The following is a 13,638-nucleotide window of genomic DNA, read 5'->3' as shown; positions in this document are numbered from 1 at the left end:
CCCAGTCGAAAAAGGTCTATTGGAGGATCTCTTGGAGACATCGCTTCCTTATAACATGGAAAGACCTCACGCTATAAAGACTTCAAAATGTGGTAAGAGCATCAGAGACACACTCGCCTAACGGCTCGTGTGCCACTTTTTTTGTTGTTTTTACCACATTTTGACGTCATCTGTGATCTATAACTGAACAGGCGCGCCGCAACATGGAACCTATTTGTTAAATGCACGCATGGAAGTTATAGAGAACGTATGTCCCGGATGTTTTGTTGCCAGAAGAATCACCGCCCCTTCTAATTAAGATGTGAATTTTTTTACTTTTTCATGCCACCTTCTAAACCAAATACAAGATGGTTTCCTATGAAAATCATAAACTTTTGAGGTCTATAGAATAACTGCGGAACGCACTCGTGTCCACTAGCAGTTTTCTCGAACCTGAAGCGTGCATTATTTTTTTAAAGAACACCATCATCTGTTTGGTAAATCGAATCCTAGAGCTAGAAAGAGGAACTCAGGTCTAAATTAGCATTTACTGCAATGAGTGATTTTAGTTCTAGGCATCACTAGTGACATGTAGACGACACTTGCAATTATTTTTCTGCAGATTTGTTTTGTTTTCCTTGGGCTATTTACCATATAACTGCCACTTCGAATTCAGTTGCGCGAATCAAGCAACAGACCAGTAATTTAATATAGCTTTATGTGGCAGGTGTGTGTAGGCAGAATGGTTCACTGAATTGATTATTTTTGTTATTGGCTCAAGAGATCATCTATACAGCGAAACGATTATGTAATGTGATTAAACTTGTTGTACTCTGTCATGAAAAATTAATGAAGTCCCCTGAAGCAGAAGATCATAAGTATTCACAGCGAAGGTGGTCGAAGTAGTGGCTTTTTACGCACACGCATGGAAAAAATTGTGAAGGATTTTCCAAATTAAGGCGAACATAAGATTAAGGTAAGTTAAACGTAATCCCATCGGACAAACTCGTAGCATTGAAACACCAAGATATCATGGTAAGCACTTTGGTATCTAATGGAAAAGCTCGCTTGTAGAACGACTGATCTTTTTGAAAAGGTAGAATTTATTTTCAAACTGCACCCACATTTTCTAAATCAGATTGAGGGAAGAAATTATTCCAAACGGGTTGAGCACAAACACAAATACGTCTCTATGGTGTTCAGATCTCATCCTTGATATGAAGTTCCTACTTTAATTCATTTGATATTACGTTGTGCTTTTGTGGCAAAGAACGATGAAAAAGGCGCCTGAATTTTCACGTAAGCAAATACGCTTTTGACCGGCAAGAAATTGTAACTCTAGCTAGGAATTACAACTGATCAAGACTGAATTCGACCCTAAAGCAAAACTCACTGAATGCCCAGGAATTATGTAGTATAGCGAGCATCCCGTCTTTGCTTTCTACATCGCGAAAGGTGGTCGATCAGGCAGTGCAAATAACGGACTGTACACAAGATTAACTCCATCACGATCATTTATTGTGCGCGAATAGCATACTGAGCAAGAAGAATCAACCGGACATGTTGAAATTTCATCAGTTCAAATTTTAATTTACGCTCCAATCCAACTGCTTGCTATGAAGAACATTTGATCACCTCTCCCGTCTTGACTATGATCCAGGGAAGAGGAAAATTATTTACAAAGACGAGGATCACCGAAATACTGACCAAAAAGCGAAAAAAACGCTACTCAGTTGAACACGAATTTCTTTTTGGAAAATAGTAGTTTTTTGGCTTTTATTATTATTTAAATGTACTTCACAATTATAACTTCCTTAGTGACTGAATATATCCTTGTCAATTCTGGTTAAAGCCATAAATTATTTTCACATTTAGTTTTCTAGTTTTTTTACCTTCACGACCGATAGAAAAATAGAGAGAAACCCCAGTTTCAAATTTCAGTCTGCGAGCGGGCAGTGATATAATTGTGGTATCTACATGACGATGACAACAGCAACAACAACAAAAATTTCTGCTAGATTTAGAAACCACCTCAGCTCAAAACGTGTTACGATGAGTAAATTCAAATGACGAGAACAATAATTATGTACTTTAACCCAATATTTCAAATCCTCCCATTATGTAGATCTTAATATTTTTATCGACATATTTTATTTATAAAGGAGGACGTCCCGAAAAAACCCAGATCATAATTCACTATAAATAATTCAAACTGTGACTGTTGTAGCTAGGTTTAACTTCTTTGCAAAAGTTATCATTTTGATGAACACCCAGTTCAAGATGATGACAATTAATGTTTACATGGTGTGTAAAATCAAGAAGTATTTTAAAAGCAGAGCCTAGACATTAACATTTTCGAATGACAACATGCTTTGTCATCGTAAGTTCTTTTTTCAGTTAAACATTTGTTCTGAAATTCTGCTCTTAATAATATTTCCGCCATACTAATTGAGTGATATTTTTTGCTCTGACATAACTTCGAAAACGCGAACTAATGGAAGGAAGGTTTTAATTAAATTTTCCAGCTCTTGATGTGCTCTAAAATAAATAAAGGTATGCTTTAAAAGCGTTCGTGGCAGACAACGGGGAAACCGACTTTGTTTTGCGAAAGTTTATAACAAAGAATATTGAAAATGGTCATTATTATGTCAAGACTAAAACCTGTGCATGAGAAATGTTTGCAATATCAAGCAATATTGATGCCATCATGTGACGAGAAGAGCTAGGAGGGACTCGCACGTCATCTTTCATACGAGTGGGGACTGGTACATAATGCAGCGAGTGCATATAAAGTGTGACATGGTAACAAGGGAACGAAAAAAAGAAATGCACGCCACAAAAATTGCTTCCCTTGTTAATTGTTCCATGTCGTATGATTTTCGTTGCAAAAGAACTTGAAATCCCCCACCCCAAAGCATTTTCAAGTAGCTAAATCAATTTCCTTTGATACAAATTTTTTAAATTCTTCAAACAGGGCGCGTTTAGACGTGGCAGAAGAAGGAACAAGTTAAAATGTGTAGGGGCAATGGAACTCAGATGAACTTAGCTGAAGTGTTTGCTGAACAACTAGCAGAAAGAAGTCAAGCCGAGGTCTACATGGAACTCATTGCTTTAATTATAGTGGGTGCGATCGGAGTAACGGGAAACTTTCTGGTCTGTTTGGCCATATTGAAGACTGCGACTCTAAGAACAATCTCCAACTATTACGTAGCTTCTTTGAGCACATTCGAGCTGATAATCTCTCTTTGCCTACTAGTGTTTCTTCCAGAAGTTCTCGTCACTGGAAAATGGAGATTCGGCGATGCATCATGTCAGTTTGTAGGTTTTATCACAGCCATGTTGGCTACCGGCTCTATATATGCCATGGCCCTGATAGCCTTAAATCGATACTTCCTCATGGTCAAATCGAATCTTCATCGGAAATGCTTTACAAAGCGGAACGTGTATGTCTCGATTGCCGCGTCCTGGCTTTTGGCGGCAAATTTTCCGCTGTCTTACGTCATTCAAGGTAACACGTTTGAATTCCATCCCGGCAAGATGTTCTGCATCTTCAACGTGGACAAGATAAACCTGATTCACGCTTTCCTAACTGGTTTCTTCAATATTCAAATTCCGTATATCATCATTTCTTTTTGTTACTACAAGATTTACCGCAAAGTCCAGCAGCACAACGCGCAACTGAGACGCCTGGAGACAGGAGTGGCCAGCGGTAACAGGATATCAACCAGGGATATAAGAATCACGAAAATATTGTTTGCTATGGTGATTGCGTACACGGTTTCTTGGACTCCGTTTTATGTCATCGATTTGATCGGAGTGTTTTGCGGTCAATATTTCGCCCCGCGCCTTGTGTATGTGATTTACGGCATTGTGGTCGGTAGCACGGCAGCAGTAAGTCCCGTACTCTATGGCGCTTTTAATAGAGAGCTGAGAAGTGAAATTATAAAATTATTTAAAACTCTGCACTGTTCTTTATTAGGAAGAGCGAAAGTTGCCATAAATGGACAGACTTGAACAAGATGTGATTTCCTGTTGGCGTAAGACAACTCAATATTGAGGTCAAGTGATGCGCAAATACTGCACTCCGAAAAGCACGATACCCCCTGGGGGGACTCTCATGAAAAGGTCGGGGATGCTTGTCATCTCGCTTAGCCGTATAAATCAACGATTCTGGTCTTACTTAGGTTGTTCATGACGAAACGCCACAATTTTTAGCTGTCAACGTATCTTTTATGGTGCATGAACTCGAAGAAATAATAATAAAAGAAACGCTCTTATTTCCGTTTTTAGGATTGATTTCCACCTGTCTTCTCTAGTGCGGTGTACCAGTGCGGGTTCCGGGGGGGGTTACTTTGGGAATTTCTGGGTGGGGATGTGCCGCTGGGACCCTGGAACCCTTAGCCTATACCAGAGCTAGTTCAGCTGAATTTTGCTACCCTATACTAGAGTAAACTCCCCAAATCCCCCCATCTATCGATACTATTGAGGCTGATTTGCGTAAATTTAAACTTGCCGATTTGATTTTGTTATATTTTTGTGTGGCAATTCCTGGTTCCTTAGTCTAGATAGAATCTTCAACCAACTAGTCAGTTTTGGGAAAAACGATACCCTATTATAGACCCAAATGCTCTGATTTATATACCCTATCCTACAGTAAACTGCTTGAAAACCATACCCCTCACAGCGGCACATACCTATATAGCCCATATATGGCAGTGCCAGTGCCCCCCCCCCCCCGGGGGGGCGGGTTCCTTTCGAAATAGCGGCTGTTAATCGTGCCTATTTCGTTTTAAGTGGTATCTTTTAGCGGTCAAATAAAGCCCGAGCTACACCCAGATTTACATAAGGGAGTAACGGTCAAAAAATTTACGTGGGAATGAAAAACAATAGTTTGACCAGACAGTGATAACGTGAACTAAACCTAAAATGCATTTTGCGATCAAGCTTACGAGCCAAACAGACATGAGAAGAATAGTTAGCTAGTACAGTAAGCATTGCATGGACAGTTTCACAAAAGAGATAAGCGATACCTTACCATGGACGTTGAACTTTATGTTATATATTTGTCTTTGCCGGTTTTAAGTCATATCATTGATGTGAAAAAAGTAAATGGAGGCATGGGGGACAATCAAGCCGCATGTTCAGATGTCAACACAGAGTTCGCTATTTTTAGCTGTCAAAGTATTTTTTAGGCCGCCGTTCTCTCGAGTCTGGTGTACTAGCGCGGTCTCCCTTCTTGAACAGCGGCTGGTAATCAAGCCTATTTAATTTTAATTGGTTTCTTTAGGAGTCAAATGAAACTAGACCCAAGCCGAGATTGGTTTCCTTCAATGGTTTAATTCAAATTTTTCCATGGAGCATCCCCGACCTTTTCATATCGGAATTTCCCCCCGGGGGGATAACTCACAACCTCTCGGAAAAGAAAGCGTCAAGGCCACATACTCTTAGCCTCGTAAGACGTAGGCACTCGTTGGTATCCTACTGACCCTACCGTTAGGAGAAAACAATATTGTCGATAATCCCAGCGGGATCAAAGATTTCCTTCGTACTCCAGGTTGTCCAATTTCCTACTTTCCATCATTTCAAGTTTAACCGTAAAATTTAAAAAGTCACGAACCTCGAAAGTAGCGATAACAGACCAGTTTGTGATTAATTCTATCATTTTGAAAAGAAGAAACTACGACAAAGACATAATTTTCTTCCAGACAGTGGCCCAGCTATACAGCCGATACAAAGACATGTGAAGTGAAACGCCACTGCAATCCCAGGCTATCGGGTTTAAATTCCACGAATAAAATCATTAGATGGTAGCAAAATCACGTGCGATTCATGCTCGAATTTTTTTTCTGGTGACCTAAATCATTTACCGTAACTTATAGGCCTGTCTCGATTGTGCTCGACAACTTTTGAGCAACTTTTTGCGGTTTTAGCAAGTTCGAACAAGTTTTGCAAAATATATGGGTTTAGAGCACATATAAAGTACCACGAAAAAAACAACGATTTCATAGAAAACTTCAATTTACGCGGATTTATTGAGTGTTTACAGGAGCCCATCACTTTATCAACCTTTGTTCCGTTAGACTCAAGAGTATCCTTAAATTTCGTCCATATTCGCGAGCAACCCTTTAAAGCAGAAAGTTTCAAGCTATTTTTTGACCGATGTTTGCAATTATTGCAAAGAAAGAAAAATAAAGCTTTTAATTGACGTTTATATAAAAGTATCAAGAAATTTAGGCCTGGATTTTTGGCAATTTCTTAGCAACTTTAGGGCATTCCAGTGAGCAACTTTCCAGATTTTACGAGCACAATCGGGACAGGCCTAGTGACTTAGAACGCTAGAAATTTGTCTGTGTCCGCAGAATATAATAAAATAACATGGAAACACGATGTAAATTACTGCAGCAGGTTTTTTCATCTTTAAAATATTTTAAAACGCGTGTGACGAAACTAAGTACATTTTGACACATTGCATGCCTACATGTACAGCATAAACTGGCCAGGATGCCAAGGCAGAAGGCTCGGTTACACATTAGACAGTTACAAAATGGAGGCCAGTGTTCTTGTCAGGTACGTGTGTCTTCTTGCAATAAAAGTCTTTTGATGCAGTTAGTTTGTAACAACACGTGTATAATTCATAGGGAGGGCAATGAAGCTTTTGTTGACGACGACTACGAACTCGCCGTTAAGGTAGGTACAAGTTGATGCTCCTAAATTCTACGAAATGATGTGCAAAGCGAAATATTCCAGTTTATGGCGATTCTGCTAATTAAATCCAACGATTTCTATTCTTGTGCGAAAAGTAGGTTTATTTTGCACATATGCTGCTCTGGGAATACTTATGAAATTGATGCTTTAGTTTGCATACACATGTTATGTATTACCTTCATTTACAAGGCACGTAGAGAGCGAGATGCAGATCGCATGCTAATTAATTAATCAGCATTGTTTGCTAATTAACATAAGCTTAATCACTAAAAATCAATTGATTGATGTTGGCTTATTCATTTGTAGGCAAGGTGATGTAATTGTTAGCGAGATTCAGAGTTAGATCTTCCCTCTCAATCATTCACCATGCAGTTGTATAAATGGATACTGAAATAAATTTATGCTGACAGATAACCCACTAACATCCCATCAAGGGGGGAGTAGAAATACTCCAAAACACTTAAACAGAAACAGGGATAAGCCTTTGTAAAAAGGGACAGTTTTGCCTCACACAGACTTGAGTTAAATTGATAGATTTAGTCAATCAACAAAAACTGATACTCACAAGAACTTGTAATGAGTTAAGAGTAAGAGTTAACCTGAGCTGGGGTGGGGAGGGTCATGGGTAGGGGGATGGGGTGGGCAAAAGGGTAATGATTTTAGCCATCATGTTATGTGGGACATTGCTTAAAGCAGCCAGATCTTGATCTTATTTTGCAGAAATATTCAGATGCCATAGAACTGAATGCATACGATGCTGAGTTCTATTTGAAAAGAGCAGCAGCTTTTATGAAGATTACAAATTATCAAGGTAATCAGTGGACACAATTTTTCAATGGAATGAAATATTTCGAGTGCAACAAATTAATTATTGAAATTTGAATCATTTTTCTTTCTTATATCACAAACAGCTGCTGCAGCGGATGCCTCCTCAGCAGCCAGTTTAGAGCCTGAAAATTGTAAGGCACATACAAGAAAAGGGTAAGAAAAACTCAGTAGTGTTGCTGTAAGAATTGTAAGCCCATGTTATGTTCTGGTTGGTTAGCTACATTGGCTGAGAAGTAAACATTTGTATTGTTGAAAATATAAGACACTGGAAGCGTAACATACCAAACATCACTGAAAGACACTGGAAGCGTGGCATAGCAAACTGACTCTCAATGCAGAAAACAATTCATGTGACTCCACTACCTGGACAATATAACATTATTTTTTTCATAATTTGCATTTTTGTAATTTTGCAATTCCATTCATGTTTACTGAAATTTTTTCTGTTTCTTTGTTTCTTGTCATTCACATTTGAGCCATCGAAGACTGTAGTTCAGGCAATCGAAAGCTTCTAATTTTTTAATCGTTTCGGCCAGAGATCGTTTTAAATTTTTACCATTTCTCTTGATTGTATTGTTGTTTGGCAAAGTTATAAAACTACAACACAACTGTAACAACTCCATTTCAAGAATGTGTATTCATAATAACATAAAATAATTGTAGCAATTATTTTTAATAATATTTGCTATGTCTCCTATTAATTCACAGAGTGGCTCTTTTTAACTTGAAGAAGTTTGCAGCTGCAAAAGAGGCATTTTCAGATGCATTAAAACTTGACAGTAAGCAAAACACAATATTTAATTAGTTCTATTTTTAGGAAGAGGGAATTACCTTGGTGTTAATAAATTCTTCTGCCTCACGGTTTGCTTAATTGTTATGATGCCAAGATGGCCAATAAGGATTAAAAATCTTTATATTCCTGTTATATACCTTTCTCTTGCAGGAGAAAACAAAGAATTACAGATGTGGATAGTAAAGTGTGATGCTGAGCTAGATTGTGAGTTTTTAGTGAGCACTTCATTAACAAGTATCTTCCTCAGCCTGCTGGTAGCACTAAGGATACTGTACGGGTTCATGGGTTTGTTGCACAATAATTTTGTTATCACTAAATGTGATCAAATGATAAAACAGTTATTGAACTCGGTTATCACAAAATATTGTGATTTGTCAGTGTCTCAGTGGCTTTTAAATTTATTCAGGAAAAGTACTAATAATGATTTCTTATACTTATTATTCACTAGTGGCAACAAATGAAGCAAAACTTGGAGCAAATTCAACTGAAACGGTATGGCTGAAATTATCGGTAGATTGTTAGCCATGATTAATATTATGCACATGTAGGTTGCTACTTATATTTCCATGTCATGTTTTTGGTGATAAAGTGATAAACCAGTTGTGATTTTCCTTTGTGCAATTTAAGAACCATTTAATTGGAAACAAATAACTACAGTCAACTCCTGGTAATTTGAACATTCAATGGAAATTGAAAAATTGCTTTGAGTTAGTGTGAGGTTCGAGTTATTGAGGGTTTGAGTTTCCAATGGTAAAATTACAGTAAATGCATATCAGAAGTCCAGGGGAAATTAATTTGGGTTTGAGTTAGCACCAGAAACCAGAAACAAGGTGTTTTAAAACATATTTGGGAATGTGGTACTGTAAGTGACATTCAAGGCACTCTAGCTTTCATTGTGAATTTCTTAACAGTGTAACTGTTTTACATTCCTGTAGGTTGTGGTTGGTATTGCAAGTGGAGATGAGAGTGCCGAGGCAGCATGTAAAGCTAATGGCCAGACCCCAGTTAACGAGGCAGCTGGCAATGCCGCTGACTCATCATCTGTTAACAATCTGTCTCCCTCTGTTTCTACTGTTGCTGATCTGTCTAATCAGGAACAACTTCAGGCTAAACCACTAGCTCCAAAACCACGGTAAAGCCATTGATGATAGTGATTCACATAGTTGGTAGAGTTCTAAAGACTACAATTGTGAAACATCTGGATGCTGGGCGGGACTTTTTCTTGGGTTTTTTTTTTTTTTTTCAGAAGGAAGTGGACTAGCTTACTTTTGGACAGAGTTTAAAAAGTACCCAAAAAAGTTTGAAGTGCAAGATAACTTGTCTTTCTGTCTCACATTACTGTGTCAAGATACTGCTTTTTCCCCCTAAGAATACAGCAGAAATCTAACAGTACCTTGACATACTATAGTACTTAACATGAAATAGTTCTAAAGACAAGTTAATTGAAACTACAATCATGGGAATTCCTTATAATTTTAAACTCAATAATTATTGCATTTTATCTCCACTGAGTTCAATGACTGCAGCAAAGGTTAATTTATTTAATAATTTCTTCCACTCTTTCTTCCTTTTTTTGTGACTGTGTTATTGTTTTTAAGAATCAGTCTGTTCATCTCTCTGTCAGGCGGTCCTTGATCTACATCTATCTGTCTGTCTGTCTGTCTACCTGCCTGACTGTCTGTCTTTCTGTCTGTCTAATCCACCTATCAATCAATGACAATGTTATATTTGTTGTTACAGGTATGATTGGTACCAAACAGAAACCCATGTTATTGTAACATTAATGATCAAGAATACAAAAAAAGAGAGTGTCAATGTGGAATATGGTGACAAAACAGTAAGTTACAACTGAGAGTGCAAATGAAATAAAGAAGAAATGAAGATGTGACCATTGCAATTGTATAGTCACAATCTTTCAGCATTTTATCATTCATTCTACGATATAAGACTTAGTAGATGTACAAACTGTAGCCTGTAAGAGCATCTGGGTTTTTCAGGGACGGAAAAATCAGGTAGCTTGCTCTTGCATGTTATACAAACTGCAGTGTTAAGCTATTAGAATGTAAATGCCATTTTTCTTTAGGTGGTTATAGTTTTGCAACTTATTTAAGAGACATTTATTAACCAAACTCTAATCAATGCTAATTGCTGATGAATATTTACAGAGAGACGATCAATGTACAAAGTTGATCAATGTGTGGTTGTTTGACTTTAGTTGAGTGCTACAGTGAAGCTTCCAAGTGGTAGTGACTTCAGCTTAGAGCTTGACCTTGCTCATGATATCGTTCCTGTGCAGTGTAAAACAAGACTCATGTCTACAAAGGTAAATACCCTGTGATATACCCAAGTATACCTCTCTGGCACTTGATCAAAATAAAGTTTTTCTATACCACATCCAGACATTTTCAAGCAAACAAGTCTTGAGAGTAAATAAATTCATCAATTAAAGAATGTTAGAAGTACATGCTAGAGGCCTAAAAAGCCTTATGTAAAACCAAGGGTAAATAAAAATAATAACCATCAATGACTTGCAACTAATACTGAAGAATTCAAATGAAAAAGACATGGAAGCTATGTTCGATGGTACACAAAAAAGATGCATATTAGAAATATCTTTTCAATGGCACACGAAAAAGAAAACTAGGAGCAAAATTTATTGATCTATTGACCACCAAACCAAACCACCAAATAGAAGTGATTATATGGCCATCACTTAATTCAGGTTTGGTCAAACTTCCAGGTTGAATTGAAGATGAAAAAGGCCGAAGAAATACGATGGTCATCTCTGGAAGCAGATAATGAAATTGCAGTTAAACCATTTCAAACAAAAGGTAGGAACATTTAGTATCTATTGTTTGCCTAGTGTGATGATCCAGGTGAATGATAACAGAGGATTAATTTTGGAAACCTCCATGTACTTGAATATTACCATCATCATCATTGTCATTGTCATCATCATCATCAGGGCTGTGCTCTAGAAACACCTGGATGTCACAGGCAACTAACTTTTGCCTTTAGGTGACTGGAAAAACTGACTTTTTGGGTGCTGGGCACACAGGATGTCATGGTTAGGAACCTTTGGGCTCCTCATAATTTTTCTCAGACCACAGCCTTGGATTCATTATCCCTGTGTTAAACCCTAGAGAGAAGAGATCACTGGTGGCTCATTATGCTAGCACTGTAAAACTCTGTTTTGTTGTACAGTGTAGTACCATGAAGTGACTTAGGGTAGACTGTTGTAGGAAAGAGCTTGATTAATCTTGCCCAAGAACACAACACAACATGTTAGTCGAAGGCTTTCACCCAGCCTCTCAATCTGGACTCAACTCTGGATGGTGACCCCACCTCTTGGGCACGAGATATATTAATATAAGTACTCAATACTATTCCATATGTTAGAAAATGTATTTATACAGATGAATTTATTTACATTGAGGCTACTTTTTTGTTTTTAGAACAATCAAAAGCTTCAGATGATACTACAACAGTTCATAAATATCCTACATCTCGACATGTTGGAAAAGACTGGGACAAAGTTGCGGCACAAATTGCTAAGGAAGAGAAAGATGAAAAACTTGAAGGAGAGGCTGCTTTGAATCAATTATTTCAACAAATTTACGGTGATGGGAGTGATGAAGTTCGAAAAGCAATGAACAAATCATTTGTTGAATCTGGTGGGACAGTCTTGAGTACAAACTGGGATGAAGTCAAACAAAAGCATGTTGACTGCAAACCTCCCGATGGAATGGAATGGAAAGAGTGGGGCCAGTAAACTATTCGGCAAAAACTGAAAACTATTGCTCAATTGTAAGGGGTGGCGAATGGTCCATCAAAAACCAGGCTTCTCCTAAATTTACTCAAATTTCATGCGTCTTGAAGTATTCTCTTTTTTTTCCAGAGGTCATGTGCATCTTGCAGTCTCAATTTTTTTTGAAGTCTTGATTTTTTGCAAGACTATAAAGAAAGTCTTGAGGTCCACTTTTGTATGTTTCTTTTTATAAATGACATCTGAATGTCTTAGAATTTGAACAGCTCAAAATATGAACATCTTGCAATCGCATTTAAAACACTTTGAAGTCTCGGTCTCGTAATTTAAAGTTCTAGTTGCATGTCTCAGACGGGCAAAGAAAAACGTTAACCTTGCCTTCTCCCAAAGTCTTGCATTTACCATTCACCATCCCTACTGTACACATAAAGTCACTTAAGCTCACAGTGCAGTCAAGTATTTACATGTATCTAGAATGTGATTTGAGACAAAAATAAATTTGCTTTGTTGTAATGCTATAGGCCACAACTGTGATTAATTTCTAACTTCTCATAAAAACTTTTTACAACAAATTCAAACATGCAGGTTGTGTGTGAAAAAAAGAATTGGTCATCATAGACTGAAAGGCATTGTGACTTGCAAGCGTTCTCTCAAAGTGATATGGTGAACTTTTGCAAAGAGAGTCCAGGACAGCGACAATATTACAACTCCAACACGGTCCCACAAGAGCAAAAATAAGACTGGTACTCACTACACATGCCTATTGTTTGGCGTTACAATGCTTAAAATTTAAAAAAAAAAATATGGCGAGACTAAGACTTTCATAATTTAAGAGTTTATTTTTGGTAAATGAGGCACTGCAAAAGCAAAGAAAGTTTAATAATCTGCTCATACTTTAATAGTCAGTTTTAGGCTGTAAAAGAGCTTTAAACCAGTTACTGCATTTTGTAGTTGAAACAATGCTGAACTGTCAATATGGAGTTAAAGTGTTTTAAGAAGGCAGCACTTGTTAATAAATTATTGAAGATACAGTTGTTTGTGGTTGAGTGATTTACATGGCTCAGAACTTGTGATCAACCTAAATTTAATTCTCAAGAGTGGTTTCAAAGAAAAAAAATTGTCACACTGATATATACACATTGTACATGTCCAAAAAATATTCATACTCCCCCCACAGAAGGGATTGGATTTCCTGGGGGTGTGGAGCTGGGGTTCCATAAGACCAAAAAATTTAAAGAAATGTGTGAGGCTTAATTGGAATGACTGTGGGGGTGGGGGGTGGGGTCTTAGACAAAATCCCTTCTGTGGGGGACATACACAGTTCAAGTCAACTGTGAGCCAATGCCTAAGTGGCATACAAGACTTAAACATGTATAGATCGTAGTAGCCTGAAAAATTCTGAGTTCCTGACATTAGTAGAATTCATGAGTAGCTATACTGTTTAAAAATCAACTTGCCATCAGCACTCACTCTATTGATCACACTGGGGGGGGACTCTCGTATACAAAGTACACGGGTGCTTGTTGGAAATTTTGAAAATAACCCCTAAGAGGTACCAAGATTCTGT

General features: G+C 37.7%; 2 protein-coding genes across 2 annotated transcripts; both read left to right on the top strand.

Annotated features, from left to right (window-relative positions):
* Nucleotides 1–810: 810 nt before the first annotated feature.
* On the top strand, nucleotides 811–4,254 carry LOC110040402 (octopamine receptor beta-1R-like). The gene is made up of 2 exons (XM_089273080.1): nucleotides 811–955; nucleotides 2,954–4,254. The coding sequence occupies exon 2, from the start codon at nucleotides 2,992–2,994 to the stop codon at nucleotides 3,991–3,993; it is 1,002 nt and encodes a 333-aa protein (XP_089129206.1). The 5' UTR covers nucleotides 811–955; nucleotides 2,954–2,991; the 3' UTR covers nucleotides 3,994–4,254.
* Nucleotides 4,255–6,468: 2,214 nt separating this feature from the next.
* LOC110040275 (uncharacterized) lies at nucleotides 6,469–13,102 on the top strand. The gene is made up of 12 exons (XM_089273079.1): nucleotides 6,469–6,546; nucleotides 6,618–6,666; nucleotides 7,405–7,495; nucleotides 7,596–7,665; nucleotides 8,221–8,291; nucleotides 8,456–8,509; nucleotides 8,754–8,797; nucleotides 9,241–9,437; nucleotides 10,046–10,142; nucleotides 10,521–10,628; nucleotides 11,046–11,136; nucleotides 11,761–13,102. Exons 1-12 carry the CDS (start codon nucleotides 6,524–6,526, stop codon nucleotides 12,075–12,077), a joined length of 1,212 nt encoding a protein of 403 aa, XP_089129205.1. The 5' UTR covers nucleotides 6,469–6,523; the 3' UTR covers nucleotides 12,078–13,102.
* Nucleotides 13,103–13,638: the final 536 nt, after the last annotated feature.

Source organism: Orbicella faveolata, unplaced genomic scaffold (genome assembly GCF_042242905.1).
Source record: "Orbicella faveolata isolate gen_17 unplaced genomic scaffold, um_ofav_v1 contig_35, whole genome shotgun sequence".
Taxonomy (NCBI): Eukaryota; Metazoa; Cnidaria; class Anthozoa; order Scleractinia; family Merulinidae; genus Orbicella; species Orbicella faveolata.
This window is presented reverse-complemented; position numbering and strand designations above follow the sequence as displayed.

What these genes read in the sequence shown, in the direction of transcription:
- LOC110040402 (XM_089273080.1), top strand. Translation starts at nt 2,992, where the DNA reads ATGTGTAGGGGCAATGGAACTCAGATGAACTTAGCTGAAGTGTTTGCT.
- LOC110040275 (XM_089273079.1), top strand. Translation starts at nt 6,524, where the DNA reads ATGGAGGCCAGTGTTCTTGTCAG. An exon ending in ACTACGAACTCGCCGTTAAG is followed by an intron (nt 6,667 to 7,404) that starts GTAGGTACAAGT and finishes CTTATTTTGCAG; the next exon opens with AAATATTCAGATGCCATAGA. An exon ending in GTGTGATGCTGAGCTAGATT is followed by an intron (nt 8,510 to 8,753) that starts GTGAGTTTTTAG and finishes ATTATTCACTAG; the next exon opens with TGGCAACAAATGAAGCAAAA.